We start from the raw sequence: 22062 nt of genomic DNA, 5'->3' as shown, positions 1-22062 counted from the left end.
TTTCTTTAATTCTACCCACCCTACTTTTCTTTACTAAGTACTCTTAGAAGCCAGCAATGCTATGGTGCTTCGATTCCTTGAAGAGAGGCCAGCCATTCCCTGTGGGCTGCATTCCTAACTTTGCCATAGCAGGAGAAAAGAATTGGAATTAAAAACCAAGACAATTCTGTTAAAAAACCACACACAAAGAACCAACCAAAAAACCCATCATCACCCTTTTTGCAATAGGGAAATGTAACCACAACAACAAATAATCTTTAAAATCAATAAATAATGAACTACATTTAAGTGTTTGCAGATCTTTCAGAGTAACTTCTCTCAAATGAAATCTTTCTTATCTATCTGGACACAGCTAAAACCCTTGTCTGGACTTTTATCTTCCTCTCTCTTGATTCTTACAACATTCCTTTTACTGGCATCAGTAAATACAAGCCTATCTCACTCCCACTTGGAATACTGTTGTAAATAGCCCCTTCCTAGTCCATATCCTTTCCCAAGTTTACCTCCTCAAGTTTCTTCCCATCATCAATTCCCCTCCTCTATCTTTCCTTAAATATAACTCCTTTTCTTCAGTTCCAGGATCCTTTCTGGACAACTTCCATCTCTCAAAAATGTTCACCTCCACTCTAGCTCAGCATGCCATGCCACTTCCTCCTGGGATGTTTCCAAAGCTTGCTCTATGTGCCTGTTCCTGCTCCTCTTATTTACGGCGCAGGAAACTCCCCAGTGAGACCCACAGAACCACCTCATTACTCTTCTATAAACCAATGTTTTAAGAACCCCCCTCCAACAGCAGAGCTGCTGCTGCCCTCAGACCATTTCTGGTGACAGCAGCCATTAAAGTGTCGCTGTTTCCTGGACAGTGGGGCTGCCTGCCCAGAGCCAGTGGCTGGGAAAGAGTGAGGCAGGATACAGACGCCCAGGGGCCAGGACAATGCACACCCAAGTGCAACAATAGCCCCTTGTTTTCAACGCTTCCTTGCTGGGACAGTACCTCGAACTCAGAGGAGATGGTTCATCCCAAGATTCAACAGAAAAAATTATTTATTAGGGTAAGCACGAGGCACAGAAAACAGTGATGTTACTACTCATACACAAGATCTTGAAGGTGCCCAAAGAGATTCTCCTTGACTATGGCGTTCAAAAGATAAAAATAAAATTCCCTGCTACTGCAGCACATCCTGCATGGAGCAGGGAGTCCAAAATCCAAATATCAGTTTGTAGTAGTTTCCATCACACCATGAAGGATCTTCCTGGCTGATCTCAGTGCAAACAACCCTCATATAGCCTACAGAGAACTTCAGAGATCTATGTTTAACTTTTATCACTTTAGCTTCTGAGAGGTGGAGGAAATTAGGTGAAGGAAATTAATTTCATTGATTCATTTCAGGATGTATTTCTCTGCTTTTGAGAATTCCTTATTTCCTCCATGCCTGCAGACATACAGACCAAGTGAGGCAAGTTGAATTTTTTAATAAAAGGATTGAATATGCAAATAAAAATGTACTGCTCCTAATAAAATTTAAAGTTCTTTTGTTCAGCTAATCACATCTATGCAAAAACCTCCTAATTACCAAAAGCATTAGCACAGGCTACACAGGAATAGCTGTCCATTTGAAGTTATAAGGAAGAGATGAGACAAGTAGCTGTCAGCAAAGGTTTCACTGCAGCTTAATCTGTCTCAAGACACAAGAATTGTGAGAAGATCCTTCTATAAGTCTGTTCAAATCCTATTTCTTACTTTTCTATTACAAAATTCTTAAAAAAACTCATTCAAACAACGAAGCACAACCAAAGGATTTTTTCATCCTCTGGTGCATCAAGCTACATGGATGCAACATCCATTCTTCAAGATGTCATTTTCAACTCTAGTACCCAAAAATCCATTTTACAAAGCAGCAGCTGATCATTTTGTTAAACAAGCATTTTCCTCACTCTGCAAAATAAAACAGAGGGAGTTATAGGCAAAGCAGACAACCATGGAAAGTTCAGCCCTGAAAAGGAAATGAAAATGCAGTTGTTCCCCATGTGGTGCACCTACTTGAGTAGGTGCAACTGCACCACATAGGGAACAACTGCATTTTCATCACTGTGAGCACTAAATATAGTTTGCATTTATCTTAGAAAGACAAAGCTGGACTTACAGATTTTTCAACAAAATAAATCCCAAAAGCAAAGCAACAATGAGCAAACTCAGCTGAATGTCTGATAATGAGTTAACAGAGCCATTGGACACTGAAAACAGAGTTTAAAAATAAGCCTGAAGAGACAGAGATTAGTTCTTGCTGCTATTATTCATTAAGTTTTTCAGGCACTATTTTATTTTTTTCTGTTATCAAAACAGGACTAAAAAAAGAGAACTCTACACATTTTTCATGTTTACAGAGGCAAAAAAATGCATTTGCACCAAAACTACACCAGAATAAAAAAAAGTGTTGGTTTACCAACTCCATCAAGTATCTTGCAGCACAGATAACTGATAACATACTTAAGACATAAGTTTGTATGTTCTATTCTCCAAGAGTTTTTTATTAAAAGAAAAAAAAAAATTCTTCCACGTATAAAACTGGCATAAAAATGTGTTTTAGTTTCATTTTCTTCCATTATAATGCCTTTAAAATGAAGCTGAGAAAAACATTACTGCTTGACAGTCATGTTTACAGTGAAGAAAACTGTATTTTTCATTTGGCTCCATGCCAGTGCTGTAGCTCAACTGGTTTGGTAACTCCCACAGAAACCAACAAGTAAAGATTAAATACAAACTGAGCAGTACATACTCCAAGGCGCTCTTTAAAAGCCGTTTTTCACATCTGCTCTCTCACTCCAATACCAGCTACAAAACCAAATAAGCCACCTCTGAAATGGAGAGTAAAAGCCACACTCATCAGGATTACTCCCTGAAAACACTCAAGAAATCCCTGGCTCTCCACAATGACCAGGGGATGGAGCAAGCATGGGGCATTTCCAGTGACAAAGCTGAAGTCTGAAGCCTGTCTGGGGTTAGGACAAGGGTTTCATCCAAATGGCTGTGTAGCAGTGACTGCAGGACTTCTTGCCCTCCTGTTCAATGTTATTGCAACCAGAATATCATATTATAATTCTCCTATTTTTCAATCATCTGAGATAGAGCAATAGGTGAAGAAAAACAAACAATAGAGAAAGACACTGCAGATATACCAGAGGTTAAAATCTCATATATCTGTCATGACTTTTGTTGAGTATTTTAGGTGGTCCTTATGCTCCAATTAAAAGAAATAAGGCGTAACATTTGAAAAGTCACAAACCTAGATTTTAAAAAAGCACCTCCAACAGCCATTCTGTGTAGCTCTAACAATAAATAGTGGAACAAATAAGATTCAAGTCAGTTGGACAGCTGGTTCCTAACTATTGAACCCTCACATGGAAGTCTCCTTTCTTGAAGATGAAAGAGGGATCCTGCCATCTCAGGATGGGAGTTTTTGTGCCATCTGTGAAATGCTGAGTAGGTTTCTAGTCATCTGCAACAGGGAATGCTACTCTAGGTCCAATAACAGAACATTCATCTGGATGTGGCCCTATTGTAAAGCAGCTTCGGAATACAAATTAACATGAACATCAACTACAAATTATAGCATTCTTTATTTTTAAGGGCAAAGCTTGAGGGTTTAGGGTAGCCACAAGAGAGGTAAACTACCACACTATCTTTTCAAAAATATCATAGTAAACGTACACATGCTATACAAGTTAGGTCTAGAGGAAGATAATACATTTAGATTATATACATTATATGCTTCCTTTGTGCCCAGGGAATATACACAAATTAAGTTATGGACTCCAACACCCAATCACTATTTTTCATAGGCTCAAAATTAATAATTTTCATCACATTACAGTTAAAAAAAGGGGATCTAGAAACATTGAAGAACAAAATGTTTTTAATAGATAAGCCCCCATAAATATTATGATTTAATTCAGCAGATTTCTAAGAGAGTAGTATCTTGTTTGTAGAATTGTACTAGTGTTCAAATTTAGAAGATGAACAATGTAAAAAGCTCAGCAGACTCACACTCGCTTCCAGTACTCTGAAAGTTAAAAAAGTAAGCCAAGTCTGAAGTTTAGAAAATAAGCTGTAGTTCTATGCCGGGTGAATCACAAGACTTGTGATGACAACCCCCTGGAATCTAAATTTATTTTTTCTTAAAGATGATATTCAGAGCTTGCCTTGATGTCCATCAGAAAATCATTTACTGTTTGTATACCTAAAGTCGCAATTTAGACGACTAAGACCTTTATTTAATCACATCTGTAAAGCTCTGCCAGAGCCAGGACCATGCTGATCCTGACCCAACAGATCTTTATTATATTCTATGCATGTTTGAACCCACAGGGGATATCAAAAGCACATTATAAAAACACATGCTACCTCTAGTATAAAGCCTCTCAGTGGAGAGAGAGGGGAAACAGAATCGACACAGCAGAGGACACAGAAAGTGGTGGATGTTTAAAAAAAGATGCAGAGAAGAAGAGAAAGCAGCAACTGAAGTAAATATATGAAATATAAAAGACAAGGCAGGGGAGGTGCAAATCACTACTTCAGATGAGTGGAATAATTTGGGATTATTTCTAACGTGTGCTGTACCACTGGCGGTCTAGGCAGCCTGAGGGTAGACACTATGCTGCAAAACTCACTGTGGCCACCTGTAACTCTGTACCCAAGCCAGTGCAGACCTGCATTTCAAACACTTGGGCTCCTCCACTGAGCTCCAGTGCCCGAGCTCCACACCTGAGCTCCAACCACCGCCTCCTGCCCAGCCTCCACAGCTGCCAGCTACCTCCCTTCCACCCTATGCCAAATGCTTCAGGATTTCCCTGCACACCCTGCCACTAACACCTCCCTCTGCTCTCCAAAAACAACCTGCAGGACCTTGCTGCACCACAGTTACCAAAGGTGCCAATTCTCCCCTCAAGGCAGCTCTGACTCAAGGTAGATTCTTCTCTAAGCCCTCACTCAGCGCCTCCACCTTTGTACAGATAAATGCTCCATCAAAATGCCACTCTTCTCTCCTCTGAATCTTTTCATCATGTTTGCCTGGTGACTTTGCCTCACTTACTTCAATGAGCTGACATCTGTTCTCATTAGCTATTTTACTGCTACCACAAATAGTGTTTTCCCTTCCCCCAAATCTGTTGTATCTTGACATGAAAATTTTGAGCTATCTTGGTACAGACGTTTTTTCACTTAGTTGTCTAGCACAATAGGACTGAGATTTTGCTGAGAATTTTCTAGACAATAATACAGACTTCATATAGACACAGACACATATGCCTGGGAATGCATGGAATAAAGTGAAAAACAGTAATGCAAACGAGATCCTACAGCATTATTCAATTTTCCCTACAAAGTGCACTCAAGCATTCTTATTTTCTTCCAGAAACAACCATGATAGGACCCTAAAGCTTTCATAAAACCCATTACCCACTTTGGGAAACAAACCACTGATTTTCAGGTAGCTCCAGAAGATGAAGAACCTCTAAATGTGACCCCAAGTGTTAGAATCATAGAACATGAGCTGGAAGGAGCCCACAAGGATCCATGAGTCCAACTCCTGTTGTGCCATGTGTGAGAGGAAGGACCAGGTACAAATCTTGGGGCCCACAGACAAGCAGATGAGTCACTGCTTTGACTGGAGAGACCAAGGGGAGGAAGCAAACGAAAAGCAACTACTGAAGCAGGGACAACTTGTACAGGGACTTAAAAGGAGAGCACAAAATTACTTTATCATGTAAGACACACTGCCAAAAGGACTCAACTCTTGCAGAGCAGAGGCTTTTCAAGGGTGATTTCTGCAGCAGTGTTTGGGATATGATGAAGAGACCCAGTAGTCTGTCTAAATATGCAAAGAAAGCAAGACTGCAGCTGGTAAGGAAGAAAACAAAGGTCCTGGCTTCACATGGCAAAATAAATTTTAAAATCTGTTTCTGACAGCTGTGACCCAGAGGACAAAGTGACAGAAAATTTGCTGTTGAGCCTGAGGAATCAGCAGTCTAATTAACAAAGTGAAGAAAATTTCCTCATTTCTTATCCTCCAATGTAAGAAGGAAGTTTTTTATTGGACAAGTAGCTTCAATCTGATGATTGAATTCAGTGGAATGAAATGGAAGGCACAACTGAAACAATGACATAATCTGACATACTGTTTACTAATTAATAAATAACACTTTAATCTGACAGGACTGGACAGCTTAAAGACAAGGAGTAAACATGCATGAAGTCTGATCTATGGAAATGTCACATTTTATTTGCCTTTAGTCAGACCCTGCAAAGAGCCAGGACCATCCATAAGTGCAATTCTTATTCTTGGTTTACATCTGGATACCTACAAGGGAGGTACAACACAGATAGAAGAAAGAGCTTCTGATGCACATTTTAATGGTAATTGTGTACTATTTTCATTATGTTCACCTGGATGTATTTTGGTTCGTTATTCTAGTTGGATTTAAATTCTAATAAAACAGACTGCAACTAGGTAAATATTACTTTGGTTACTTATAGAACAACCTCAGAAATGTTTGCATTTTGCTTTGTTTGGAACAGATTCTAATAAATGATGCAGTGCAATGCTGCTGGAGCACAGGCCTGTAAAGCACAGAAACAATTTATCTGAAGCAGTTTATTTGATCGCCTTGAGCAGGATCAACTGAACTTTGCCCAACTCAGTATGCTATTCATCTCCAATAAAGAGAATTCTACAATATCCCACCACTATCGAACCACTCAGTGCTCTCCCAACATCTCCAGTGTTGCATCATTTTTGTCTGCAGTAAAGTTGATTTCTCCCTATCATTCCCCCAGTGGCCAAAAAGAACAACTTATCATTCCTGTCCTCTTTTACACCACTTTTTGAATTGAAAGACTGGTATTATGACCTTCTTAAAGCCTCTTCATTCTACACTAACATGAAATGAGTTTCTTTGACTCTGTTTCTTTTTTCTTTTCCTAAGCATCTTATTATCCTTGTTCTTCCCGGGACAGTCTCTAATCTGTACGCACCTTTCTTCAGATACATGATATGAAATTTCAGGAAGATTCAGTTTAAATCTTAAAGGAACCTTTCTCAATGTAAAGACCTGATGTGAAAAACAGAACAGGTTAAAAAGGGACCTGCAGGACATTCACACTGGACAAGTCCCAGAAGACATGAGAGACACGTCCTTCACAAAGGTACCACGGGTACTGCAATCCCACCAACTGGCACAGGAACATACGTGACAATTTTGCAAGGCTGCCCAGAAGTGCTGAAACCAGACACAATCATCAGGCCCACACTTGCCAGCTCTGACAAGAAACAGAGTGATTCCTTGGCATCACACAAGACTTTGCCTATTTTTGCAACAATTTCACCTCTCTGACTTTACCTCATGATCATCACCCGACCGTGCTCTTCTTTCTTCCCTGCCATCTCTCAGCAGCTGCTCTCAGGTATCCCATTTCCCCATGCCTCAACTTGCACTTCTCAACATCCCAGTCTGTACCAAAAATGCCATCACATTGGTTTCCAACACTGGAACTGAAGATGCTTTTGAGTTCTGATCCAAATTTGTAGATTTACATATTTATTCCCTACTTTGTTATACATGTAATCATTACAATTACTACTGGATCCCCAACAGGACTCTACTCCGGATGTCCTTTCAGTATAACAAGGAACCACTCTGGAAGAACACTATTCTGAGTAATTACATGCCCACTTCATGAGAAATCTCATGATATTTTAATGAAAAAACCACATTTTCTTCTGATTACACTTATGGCTCGAGATACTGAGCAGTGAAATGCAAACACCTGCAGGGAGGTGGCACCTCACACCAACGTTTGCACACAGCAGTTGTCTCAAAAATCTTCAGGTGAAAGCCCAGATCAAATCTTGTGTATTTTGAGGTCTGACCCAAGGGTCAAGCTCAGCTTACCCACCTGTCTGTCACATGGGACAGGGATGAGCACTGGGGAGTGTTTGAGTAAGAGACAGAGGAATTAATCCCTTTTTGAAGTTGAGTTTCAGGCTAAGCATTCATGAAGAGACAGCGGACAGAAGTGACAAAAGAAAGCCAAGATCCAAAGTGCATTTTACAGGAATATTTAGGTTGTCAGGGAAAATGTCTAACACATTTGCTTGTTTCTCAGCAATCCTCAAAGTGATAATTAAATGAAAAATAACAGTTTCATAGGGGTACTCCTCCCTGTGTGGGAACAACTTTCACCAAATGCCAATTAGTGGTTTCCTGTTAAAATCAAATCAAGCTGGTTTTGATAAAGCTTTTTAATGAGAAATGGCTAAAGTATGAAAAATTTCCCCCAAAATATATTGCATATTAAATCCCCAAATCACATAACACAATCTCACATCTAACATTTTTGGTATATAAAACTCTCTCTTGTACTTCTTCATTAATTTCAAAAGAAATGTATTTACTAAATATTTAAATCATCCAATAAACAAAGCCTTAAAAAAAAGCTTACAAAAGTAAATTATAATGTTGATAAAAGCCAATCTTAATCAGTCCTTTTCAGATGCTCCCAAAACTCATTTTTTACTGATTATTTATTCATTCTTCAAGCATATAGCAAATTCAATAATTCTTGAGCTAAGAATTGTCTACTAAATGCATCAGTGGTTTTGATTATTCTATTTGACATCAAATAAAGACAAGCAGTAAAATGTCAACAACAAATGCAAAGATGAGATCACCTACAACTCCAAGACACCTGTTAGAATGAAACATCAGCAGCTTGAACTGCAAGCATTGGTAATAATTTGATTAAAAAGAAAGTTAAGGAAACTTTGGAGAACAGATTTTGACTGCACCAGACTGAGTACTCTTAGCTATGGTCACTGGTTTCTGCCTTAGGCCGAGTGACAACGTTCCTCCCAAGACACCCATTCCCATCCAGCCTTCTGCAAGGCACTCCTCATCCAAGTCTTCTCTCTTTCTTTTATTTGGGTTGATACCCAATGTTCCATGTCTGTTACATGGTTTATGTGCCCTCCATCCCGATCACAACACGATAAAACCCTGACAGACACTTACCATGTGTAAAACTTCATATTTACATTGGAGAGAAAGGCTCTCTCAACAAGTGTTTCAGAGTCCTTCAAAACCAAACTCTGCCATAGCACCTCTTATTCTATATCTTGAGTGCTCAGACTTCCACTCCATGCTAAAGAGTGTGTCATTTTTCTTCTTGCTAGAACTAAGCTTTGTAAGTGCTGCCCTTCCCTCTGTGGTCTTTCTGGGTATGTTATTACCACACTCCCACTTGATTTTTTTTTTCCCCCAAGCAACAAAACCTGTGAGATCCTTTGTCTCCTCATCTGTATGACTTCCATATCCCCAGTTATTATCAACACAGATTTCTGTCAAATGACCTTACTCCTAATACATTGAATGCTGCTGGTCTGTCCCTCATCTTCTAGAAATTATCTCCCCCACTTCCCAGAACAGCAAAGCTACCTGTGAAATACGACCGGGCTGTTTATCTTCTGCAGTCATCTTGGCCATATTTTTCACCATCTAGTTCATGATTAGTCATTAAAAAAGAAAAAAGAGTATAGCCCTGTTAATCTCCTGCTTCAATAAATCACCCTGAACATTAGTGAAAACACTCTGTAGGTAATACCAACCATTTTCCGGGGTAATGGCAAATCTCTACCATCACCCATTTGTATAATCTGGGAAAGCTGATGGCAGAGAACCACAAAAGCACACAAACCACCAGCCCCAGTGTGCAGGAAGATGTGTACTGGGTGGTTTAGAAACACCCCATCCAGTGCCTTCACCTGGCCTCCCTCTTTATTAAACACCAGCTTCCTGCTGCTGTGTATTCCTAAGGCTTAAATGTGCTCAACGTTCCCTTCATAACCTGCTGGGAAATGTTCTTTCTACTGCCACTGGGCTCCAAGGGCTGCTTTTTGAGCCAGGTATGCCTGCCACACCTCACACTTATTTAAGCAAAACACAGATACAAAAAATGGAAAGCTGCGCACTTGGGAATTGGTGGGGAGAAAAAAGCAGGAAATAAGATCAATAACAAAAAGAACAATTCAGCATTGTGAGCCCACCCTACTTTGGCCAAGGTTGTTGCAAGCATGGCCAGTTAAATCTTTATGCCCTGCTATTCAGATGGAAATTCTCTGAAGCAATGCTTGGTGAAAAGGACAAGTTCCTCCTGCTCCTACAACTTCTCTCATGATGGGGAAGTGAGTAATGGAAATACATCATCACAAACCACAGGGGCAGGTTTCTAAAGGGTTCTGGTGACAACCAGCAGCTCTGGAAAAAGAGGAACAGGAGACACAGGCAAGTTTTGACAGCAAAGACTACGCTTTTACTGTGAGGAAGAGTAAAAAGGATATGGACTTAGAGCACTGTGGAAGGAAACTGTAATAATAATATCACTGTGGAAGTGATAATTTGGTGATTCAGGAAAAAACAAAACTTCACCAAGAGCTGCACATAACAGCTTTGAGAAATGCTGAAAATCTTCCTCTTAGAAAACTGTGATCACCCATCTTGTGTTTTGAACCAAAGCAAGGCACCATGTAGGGGATGTGAAGCAGGCTCTGAGCCTGCACAGGGAGTGCTGCACAGCCAAAATCAGACAGCACCCCCAGAGCCTGCGTGCACTGCAGCACTGCAGGACAGGAGGCAGGCTGGGACACACTCCCAGCAGGAGCCCAGCAGGGATGCAGCTCCTCTGCAGGGCTGGCAACCAAGGGTGCTGTGCCTTGAGTGGCACAGGGGAGAGTCCAGAAGATAGAAGAGGAAGTCTGGAGCCCAGCAGCCCCATGCCAAAGGCCTGGAAGGCTGTTCCTGGAGGCAAGACAAATGCTGCTGGCAGCTGGGCTCTTGCAGAAGGGAGAGTTGGAATCAGGAAAACATGAAAAAAACAAAACATGAACCCGATTAGGAGTTTGATCAGGGACTACTGGATGTGAGTGTGGGCTCTTGAACCCCTACAGTGCATCTTCTCCAGCTGCCTTTGCAAACAGAATAAAATCATCAGCAAAATGCCAAGGACACACTTTCAATATTGCTTTTAATTGATGCCTGAGAGATTACTCTGACATTACAAGTCCTCTTCAAAATTCAGCATTTTTAACTGCCATTCACAAACAATTTCTTACTAGTTGTTGCATGTGACTATTCTCATTCTACAATATTCAAGAATCACAGAATCATTTTGGTTGGAAAAGACCTTTAAAATCATTGAGTCCAACCATTAACCCAACACTGCCAAGTCCACTAAACCATGTCTCTAAGCAGCAGATCTACATGGTTTCTGAAGGAAAACATCCTTCCCTGGACAGCCTCTTCCAATGCTTCCAAAGGCAACCCTTTCAGTGGAGAAACTTTTCCTAACATCCAATCAAAACATTCCATTAATGAGGATTATTCAAGTTGGAAAGTTAGAGGGTCATGCCAAGAGCAGGGCAAGAGCACTACACATGGAGTAGGATGGACACAAAAGCAGGAAAAGTTAACTGCTGAACAAATTGGCTCCTACAACATCTTCAATGGCAGGTTTAAAAGCAACAGGCAAATTATCTATTACTTATAATTATCTATTACTTATTAATTACTTATTTGTTTGTTACTTATTATTTAAATACTATTGTTTATTACTTAAAGGTCTTTTCCAGCCTGCTGGTGTTTTTAATGGTCTGTTGAAACAGCTGCTAAAAACCCAGCTGAATGTTCAAGCTAAAAAATTATTGACTGGATTCCCTCAGAAGAAAATGCTACATAATAAATGCAAATAAAAATGCATAAAAGTTAATGGCATTTCAAAATACTTTGCAGTTAAAGTTTAAATGAAAACTAAAATTTAACCATATGTATACCTCAAATTGCTTGTGCCTTACACAAGCTATTTTCCCTTAAAATTTATGAAATCACGGTTAGTAGAAAATTCTACAGAAAAATAAGAGGATACACTTTTGCTGTATTTATGTTTTCTCCAGGTTTTCAGATTTTTTTCTTTCTTTTTTTTTCCTCAAAAAGATAGGAACAATGATAATATAAACCATATAAGCTCCAGTAACTGAAAATAATAGTGCAATTTAAAACCCTACTAGTATGAGTTCTTAAACAGAAAATAGAAAACTGGGCAAAAAGTTGAACTACTATATCTTATTACTGGTCATCTTAATTAACCTATTTTTCAGATTATTGAAATATTTCAATGTATAAAAAATAAGGGTATCTGCCAGTGAAGCCTACAAAATCACACCCAGCATCTTGTGCAGCAAGTGTCTTACATATGTAAATGTATGCGGACCCAAGACTCGGATTTCACAGGCAGCCTCTGCAGACAGAATGATGAACTGTGTAATTTGCAAGGTGAAATCTATTTTATGTCCCTTCCAGATCCAAAGGGTCCCTCAGCAAGCTGCTCCTCACTGCTGTGGGATACCAATGCTGGGAAGTCTTGGCAGTGTTTCACAGGGGAGCTGAGGCAGGGAAGGATTCCAGCCCTGCATGGTGCTGATCTTTCCACACATTTCTGTCCCCTCTGCACATATGGCACATCCCATGGCAGAAGAGGAACCTTTTCTGAACATGCAGAACGGGGAGGGATGCCTGGCCACTAGGTCCCATCCCAGGTGTGAGGACCAACCTGCCCAGGAAAGGGGGGTGGCAGTCACCCCAAGTGACACCACATGAAACATTCCCACTCTCCAGGCTCCAGCACATGGGAGTGACACCAGGAGGCTCCGTGCCACCCTGGTGGCAATGCGGGACACATCCCAGGGGCTGCTGCCTTACAGGATGCAGCTGGTGGTGGAATAAGACCCCATGCCAAGGTGAGGGACTGGGGGTGTCACTGAGAGAGCCCCCAGTGCCACCATGAGGACAGACACAACTGAGGAACAGCAGCACGAGGCGGGAGCCAAAGGAAAACGTCTCGTGCGAGGGCAAGAGCCTCGCCAAATCCAATCACAGCACATGCTGGAAGAAACTTCCCAAATCCGTGAAGTCGTTCTGGTCCGTAATTAACTGAAAATTAATTACAGAGTCTTGAAAAGAGCATAAACCAAAAATGGGCCAGCATACCTTCATAGTGCAGTTGCTCACTCTGAATCTCTTCCAACAATTAAGCCTAGCATATGTCACTGGAGTTAAAAAAAAAGATAACAAAACAACAAACAAAATATGATTCCCAAAAAAGTTTTGGAGTCCTACTTGCCAAACAGGATATAGCTGTCTGCAGAGCACACACATACCTTCTAGAAATGAGAAGGATGATTTAATGTGATACTTGGCAACTTCAGCTTTGCAGAAATTACAGGTTGCAGATGCTTCTTATAAAATCAAAACAAAAATCAAGACAATAACATGATTAGGTAAATTATTTGCTGACTTGATGAATAATTTTCTAAAGATTATTAAAGGATGTAAGAGCTTAGAAAATGCTTCAGTTTTTCAACAAACAAAATGAGGAGGTAAACAATAAAACTGCCAAATTATTTTGGCTGATCATTCACAAAAAGGTGCATTTTGTATCACTGAATTACACATATTTTTTACAAGGTGCCTCATCATGGCATGCTGCCACCAGCTAAATTTTTTTTTTTTTTTTTTAATTTAGGAAAAAAAAATTAGCATGCTGGAAAGTAGAAGTTATGCCATCAAAACAAAACAGAAAGACTGACAGAGTACAAAAGCACTCTGTTTTACTATTTGAAAAATATTGAGAAAGAGTATCACCAAAAGAGAAAAAGAAACCTTAAGAAAAAAGATCAGTAGATTAATCAGAGATTGTGCAAAAATGTGCTGCAGGAAACATGGAACACTATTTCTGATTTCCAGTTTTACATTATAGAGATTAGTATCTTCAGTAAGAGCCAGAAGACAATCTCAAACTGTGAAATTACAAAATTTGCTTCATAACCCCCCTATTTCAGTAAGTGGGAGAAGCTGGGTGGGGGCAGCCTGGGGTCCTTCACTCCCATCTGGACATGGGGAGGAGGCAAAGGAGAGTCAAGTTCCTTTCCAGCCCATGGGAGACATGACCTCGTTCCATAATGCAACATTTCTTCTAGATCCACTGGAGGTTTAGTGTTTTGGCTTTTTTTCTTTAAATGAGGGGATAAAACATCATAGTTATGTACAAGTAGAAAAGAAATGCCCATGGTTTCAGCAACTTGCAGACTTTCCAACCCTGAGCTATGCTGATGACCATTTTGCATATCATCTTACTCTATTTCTCACAAACCAAGCACATCAGCACCTCTGATACAAACTGGGATTTGTTTTTACATTTGCTTTTCTTTGGAGGGTGAGAGCTGAGCTTGGCCCTACTCCACCAAGAGCACAGCACAGTGCAGTGTGTCACAGCTACAGAGAGTACTCTGCTGCAAAGAGAACTTTAAACTAAGTTGCATTTATAAATTCATTTTTCTCCAGCTCCTTACCATTCATACTACCTAATAACATACTTGCCCATTTTGCCTGCAAGTCCAAGCTAGAAACAGGTAAAAGCCCAGTTTTACTGGAGTAATGTATATGCTTGGCAAAACAGACTGACTACATGAAACTATGACCCACAATGTGTCTTCATAACATGACCTTACTCATTCTCTTCAAACTAAATATGAAAAAAAAAATTAGTACCAAACCTTGGCATTTTATATGAAAGCACAGTTTTCAAATATGAATTAATATCTCTTTTTGCCATTTCCACCTCTATTTTTTGTGATGATCTCCAACATATTGGAAATGCCCTGCAACAGCACACAGAAGCTCCCAAAATTGAGATGCTGTATTGCTCCTCTGTAGATGCTCAATGCAGAGCTCACCACTGGAGACAGATGGCCTAAGCAGAGAAAAATCCTTAAGCTCCCAGCATTTCCTGCCAGAGCTGGGCTGGCTCAAAGGCTGGAAGGTCCATCAGCATGATTTGGGAGCCCTTGAGGCTCTCTAAACAGCAATGCTGCCTCTGGGCTGAGGGTGCTTTACCTCTCTCTGGCAGCCCTCTCCTCTCCCCTCCAGCCTGCCCTTCCCTCTCTGACCAAGCAGAAGGCACTGCAGTGCATGGAAATGCAGAATTGTTCCTCTGCCATCTCATGCATGGCAGTGATGGAAAGACCTCCTTTGTCACATTTTGCCACCTTTACATGGCATAAGGGGATCAAATCAGGAGTGAGAATTTCCCCACAAGTTTCTCTCTGTGATGAAAATCACTGAAACAGCTGAACTGCAAATCTCAACTGTGTGCCAGCTGTACACTGCAGAGGCAGACTTGGCCTTCCAGGTCAAAGAGTCACACACATTAAAGTTGGGAAAAGACCTCTAAAAACATCGAGTCCAACTGCTAACCCAGCACTGCCAAGTCCACCACTAAGCCTTGTCCCCAAGTGCCACATGTGCACGTTTTTTGAACACTTCCAGGGATGGTAATTCCACCCTGGACAGCCTACTTCAGTGTCTGAGCAACCTTTCAATGAAGATATTTCTCCTAAAATCCAATCTAAACCTCACCTGGTGCAACCTAAGGCCATTTTCTTTCATGCTGTAGCTTGTTTCATGTGAGGAGAGACCAATTGATCACCACCTTGCTACACCCTCCTTTCAGGCAGTTGTAGAGAGTGATTAGGCTTCCCCTGAGACTCCTTTTCTAAGGAGCCAAACAACCCCAGCTCCCTCAGCCACTCCTCATCAGACTTGTGCTTCAGACCCTTCACTACCTTCACTGCCCTTCTCTGGACTCACTCCAGCACCTCAATGTCTTTCTTGTAGTGAGGGACCCAAAGCTGCAATAAACACAGGTCACAAATTATGATTTCCAGCAGTCTACCAAGCTCCAACAAAAGAGAGGATTTTTCAATGCATTCCTCATTTACAGCATACCAGTCAGTATTAAAAAAAAAAAAAAAGGCAAAAATAAAAGGCAAAAATAAAAGAAGCAGTTTCCCTCCTGCCTTGCTTTTCTGCAGAGGACATCATGGGAACACATCCTTTGAAACCCACCTGGACATCACAGGGATGAACTCATGACATTGCAGATAAATGTCCCCTGCTGCTGTTTCCTAGGGTTCTCAAGCCCTGGGTTTGCTGGAGCTCCACTGGCACTGCACAGGGCACATCCAGGGGGGTGCCCTACACCAGCTGCCAGCAGGATGCAGCAACATTCCCAGCACAGCAGAGAGCTGACCTCCCTGCTCCACAATGATTTCCAGCACTGGTTTTCTGGGATGAAGGAGCTGCTACCATGGAGCTCCTGCTTCATCAAACAAAGGCATTTTGTTTCCCTTGCTAGGTTGAACAGTGCAGATCAAAACCAAGGGAAAGCTGTCACCTCCCCAGCATGCCACAATCTGGCCCTGTTTTTCCTTGGGAAAAGGAAATAAGGGGCCTAGGGTGCAATGTAGTATCTCAAAATTGGGAAGGGGGTTGAAAGAGAGCCTAACAGGGCTACTCTCTCTGAAAAAGAAAGGTGTGGCTTGTTTGAGTATTTCTGCCAGGAGACAAGACAGAAAAAAGAAGTCTGGGAGGTAGAAAAAGGCAGCAAGCAGGAACCAGGATTTTGCACACAACCTATGAAAGACAAAGCAGCTCAGTCTGTAGAACTAAACTGAGCTGCCAGAGGAATAGGTCCAGGAGGACAAAAAGTGAATTTTGAGATAGGGAGGAATTAACGTGACTGTGTTGCAATTTTCTGTACAGTGAAAAAACACTCTAAGGGAAGGGTAACCCTGTACATCAGGGAAAGGACCTGCAGCAGCATCCAAACCCCTGTTCACAGGCAACATCATAAACACAGGAGTGGTGGAGAAAAGGCATTAGTAATAGCATTTGCTCAGATGATGGCTTGAGACAGTAAATCCACTGAAGCACAGAGGGAAACACATAACCATTACCAAAGAAGGATTAAAACAACAGAGAAAACCTCTTATAAATTTTGTTATCATACTGTTTTCAGTATGCTTCTGACAATTAGTAAGAAAACATTTTTCCTTGTTGCTGTTGATATAGGAACAATGCAGTAACATCATCAAAATTATTGCACATCCTTACAGTCACAGAAAAAAATCAACAAAAATGCTGAATAAGCACCAAAGAAGTTGAGAGGTTTCACTATGTGTGAATTTGCTTTCACGACGGTGTAACACGTTTTCCAGTATTCAGGAGAATGTTCATCAAAAACAAAAAAAAAACCCCAGAAAACCAAAAAACTATGCAATAGTTGAAACCTTAATATTTTTAGCTTATGGTATTCTACTAAAATTACTGTCATCATAAAACACCCACTTTTCTTTTTTCTGTGCCATAAAATAGGCACCTCCAAACCCCAATATAGAATGACAATAGAGTTTATCAGCTATTAAGCACTTCTTTAGGATAATCCCACCTTAAAACTTCTGAGATTATGCAGCTGCCAGAACTATAAAAAGGCTGCACATTTCCAATGTTTTCACCTAATCAAATTAAGAGACTGAACTATTAATATTCTGCTTACCTCCTAAATTCATTCCAGCTTGCAGACATTTCTGTAATCGACAGGCTGGGCAGTTCTTCCTCCGAATCTTATCAATTATACAGTCGTTCCTTCCCGCACACAGGTAATTGTGCTGGCCTGAATGAACCAAGAATAAAATGCATTATTAGAGGCTGTATTTACATAATTCCAATTTGTTCTTCTCCGCTGTTTTGCACTCATTTTGAGATTCTTATTACTGAAGACACTTCAAATTCCATTCTTTACCCTTTCCAAATGATCTTGGTGAGTTGTCATGGGTGTTTATTATGAGCATCTCTTCTTTTTAATTTGGAAAGGAGTTTTGGTGTCACCCTCAAGAGAGATTGCATTACTTTTTTTTTTTTTTCCCTAAACACGACTGGAATTTTTCTCCTAGTGAAAAGCAAACAATTGGTTTGAGATTTTTCAAATCTTCTTAGGTGTGCTGTGTCACAGAGCAGTCTAACACCTCTAAGTTTGAGTATATTCTCATGGTCAAGAAGTTCAGGATATAAAGCAGAAATGCACAGCTGAGGTTAACATTCCCCATATACTCTTCTCTCTTCAACCAGGCTTAAATCACAACTATATCATTTAATTTCTGTAAAGCCCCACAGAAGCAGTCCTGGAGAGACAGCAGGTATTTAATGCAGAAGGGAACTACAGGGCAACCAGGGAAACAAGCTGACATTTCAGAACTTGGACTCAAAAAGCATTTTGCTCCGTGGGAGGAACACAGGTGGAGCAAACCAGTGCAGTGTCTCAGGCAAGGGCACTATCACATGGCCTTTTCAAAGCCTGGTGCTTGAATTTGATGTGGAAGAATAAAGGAAGCTGCAAGGGTTGGTGTAGTGTGACAGCAGAAGCAAGAGGAATTTGTTTTAGGTGCCTTGATCCAGAGGTGGCACACAGGGATCTAGGAAGGACAGAACAAATGTGCAGAAACCCAAGAGATGTGCAAATAAAGTTCCAGCCAAGGACCAAAGCAAATAGCAGCTGTAGGAGAGGAGGGGAAGCCCTGGAAGAAGTCAGGAGCACAGCTGCACTGGAACGGGCAGGGGCTGATGTGCAGGGAGAGGGAATGAAGACACAGATGCACAAGGGGACAGAGCTGATGTAGGACAAGAGGCATAAAATATGTCTGCCAAGCTATTTTCCACAATACTCATATGCTTCTTTGAGAAAGATAAAGAGAATATTCATGGGACACAGGAGACCTGGCTTCTGCTTTGGGCTCTTTCAGGAATTTGCCTTAAAACTTCAGCTAAGTAATTTCCTATCTCTGCACCTCTCTTCCTTTCAGCCTTACAATGTTATCTAGACAGTGAACTGAAACTTGTTCAGTTGATGTTTCTCAAATCTCTTCTGAGCATCTAACACAAAGAAAAACGATCTCATTTGAGTGAGTGAAGTGCTACTGTAGTATCACAAAGGTATCATCATTTAGATAATGCTTTAGGATGTTTAAAGAACAAGCAGGTGGGCAAATGAAGGTTTTATTAAGGGACTTTACCTAGCACTGTGACACAGATGAAAAAGAACAAAACTTCAAAATAATTGAAGAATAAGGCATAAAATTGAAGAATAAGGCATAAAATCAATTTGTACAATATAGTGACAGCACCAGGATCTATCAGCTGGCTTTTAAGTAGGCCTGCTAAACAAGAAAAAGATAACATTCTCAGCTAATCATAAAATGAAAACCTGGGTGACACACAATGCTTATTTTGTGATGTGATCTATACGAAAACAAACATGAAAGAGAAGAGTCAACTTAATTCCTCTTTCTATTTTTGCTCTGAACTGACTTGAGCACATCTCCTAAAGAACTACCACTCAGACAGCATGAAAGTAACACAAAAGGAGAAAACAAAAGCATTTACAATTATGATATACAGCATAAAGATGGTTTATATGTCCTTACAAATACTGGCATATACTCCTTTTTCTGGAGGAAGAAGGGAAAAATGGTTATTTTCTGCCAGGAATGCAGGTGCACTTGCTCAGTACTCGTACAATGTCCTTTGTACATCAGATACTGCAATACCATTTTTAGGCTTCCACAGGCGGGTGCAGGCTATTAATAAGACAAGTCAGCTCCAACACTGCAAAATGAACCCCTTTGCAGAACTACCCTGAAGGCAGTTTGTGCTAAAAAAATGTATACCTGGTAAGTCAACATTTTCCACTACTACTTTAAAAATCGAATGGGTTTAATACAAAAGTTCCCGTTTATGCACTCCAGGATAATTACTTGGATTGCATTTTTAAATGTGATAATGTTTGATTCCAACACTGTCACAATGGGACTTCCTAAGAAATATTCCCCCAACAGCAGAATATTCCATAAATCACCCCTCAAATTCTTTCAGTAGTCTGCAATTATTGCTTTGTGACCTATCTACTCTAGATCAAATACTTTCAGAAAACATAATTTAGTAAAGGTTCATCAATTTCTGAATCATGCATCTCTGAGTAGTAATGTATGGTACAAAATCTATAACTAGCTTTTCTAGTAAGCAAGGCAAACAGCAAACAAAATCTTCACAATTTTTTAAATTTCTAGATATTCCTTAAAATCCACAGCCATCATAAAGTTTACATTAATGAAAGTGACTTGAAAACCCTTTAATAAACCAGAAGATATCAACATTCCAACAAACCCACTATGCAGAGTACAGCTATAAAATACTGAACAGTTTTTCATTTAGCATCTACAATGAAAAAAAAAAAGGCTTTGGTCTTTCATGCAATCAAATAAACCACTTTTGTAAAGTAAGCCAGCAAAGCAAAGATACACCTAACAAAACAGTATGTCCCATCTGTGCTTCACTAAGGCCCCTCAGGATCAAACCAAAACCTGACATATCTGAAATTGATGCAGTGCTCTCAGGACCTCCAGGGCTCTTCAGGACCTCATTGGGGTGGAGGAGGCCATCCTGAAGAGAGGCTTGATGTTTTTGTGCTGCGAGATCTCCAACTCTTTCAAGAGATTTATTGATCTGCCTTGTGCAGTTTGTGTTTAGCTTAATCCAGCTGTTCTTTTTATCCCGTTCAATCACCCACAAGTGGGCTGGAAAGTGACAGAGCAGATATTGAATTCTCATCTCCCATGTGCTAAATGCATTAAGATGAAAGTAATTTTTACTTATGCTATCATTAAGAGCACTTAAAGCAGCTAATTCCTGTTCCATCTGAAATACAAAGGTACCAAAGATACGAGGAAAATTTTCCTGTTCTAAATAAATAACGACTGGGTAACACACAGCTACACAGTAAGAAGAAAGTGAGATCTTTTCTCTTAGCAGTAGAGAGAGAGGAATATTGAAGTTTGCATTTTCCAGGTTATTGTGCCACCACATACCACAGAATGACACAACCGAATGTACCCACAAAAAGATTTGAATGTTTCCAACCCTCTCACCTCCAAAGATTCTATAATTCCCTGCTTTTACAGGCTTGCAAAAGAAAACAAAAGAAGTATTCATGAAATTTCAGTCTTCCCTCTTACTGAGTTTTCCTGAATAAGCAAAATTCAGCAATAAAGAAGGGGAGGAGAAAAAGCTGTTCTTATTTGGCCTAGGAATTACTGCCAAAATAAGGCCACAGCAGAAGTTGTGCCTTTCCCCATTTTAAAACTCCACTACAGTGATTGAGTCACCAGTCCCCAAAATCGACTTGCTAAGATGAACTCATGTATGTGTGCAGAGCACTGCTGCACTCCAAGGGCTGCCATACTTCCCAACAGGTAAGGCTGCAAAAGGAACGAGATGTAGATATTTCTTGTCAGTATTATTTCTGTTCCTGTCTAGGGCAAAATTAGAAAATCACAGAAATTTCTGAAACATTCCACATGTTTTATCTTCCTCCTAAAAAAAAAAAAAAAAAATTCCCTCCAGTTTTTTGAAGTCTAAGTCAGGAATTGCAAGTCATTAATGAGTATTCTACATTTTTGTTCTCTGGTTAAAATAGCAACTACTATGATCAAATGTTAAATTTTGTAAGGAGAAAAGCGTGCTGGAAGAGGACCCAAAGACTGTTTAATTCAAGCCCACTCATGGAAGCATGATAAGACTAACTTCACAGTTCAGGCAGGTTTTTAGTTTTCTTTCTATTTGTATTAAAATCTCCTGAGGAAAGGTATTCTGCAACTTCCCTACAAGCTACAAGCCCTGTGTGATTAGGCACCCCTGAAGTTGTGTTTTTTCCCTTTACATTTCCCCCAAACAGGAATATTTTGCAACAGGAAGAGATGCTCATAGTCCCCCCAGAGACATTCAGAGTAATAGATCACCACCTTCTCACAACAATCTGCTGCCTATCAAAAGATTTATGTTCCCCATCCCTTTGCTGGGCTAAACAAATCCAGTTCTCTCAATCTCTCCTCGCAGCTCATGTTTCCTGAATCTGTCGTCAATTCCTCCTATTCTCCTCCAGCCTCTTTCCTAAAACAGGGCACATTTTTCTTGCTGAGTTTCACCATCACTAAGGCCAATAAAATGGTTATTTCCTGCATCTTGCACACACAGCAGCCCTGCTAATGCAATCCTGGACCAGAGCTGGCT

General features: G+C 40.4%; 1 protein-coding gene across 4 annotated transcripts in view; it reads right to left on the bottom strand.

Annotated features, from left to right (window-relative positions):
• The window catches only part of NR3C2 (nuclear receptor subfamily 3 group C member 2), a 190118-nt gene that overhangs the window by 32632 nt on the left and 135424 nt on the right, over window positions 1-22062 (bottom strand). For all 4 annotated transcript variants that reach the window (XM_054633356.2, XM_077176960.1, XM_077176959.1 and 1 more), the window contains one exon: window positions 17498-17614. In XM_054633356.2, coding sequence (XP_054489331.1) covers window positions 17498-17614 — 117 coding nt within the window. The remainder of the gene's footprint in view (window positions 1-17497; window positions 17615-22062) is intronic.

Source organism: Agelaius phoeniceus, chromosome 4, assembly GCF_051311805.1.
Source record: "Agelaius phoeniceus isolate bAgePho1 chromosome 4, bAgePho1.hap1, whole genome shotgun sequence".
NCBI lineage: Eukaryota > Metazoa > Chordata > Aves > Passeriformes > Icteridae > Agelaius > Agelaius phoeniceus.
This window is presented reverse-complemented; position numbering and strand designations above follow the sequence as displayed.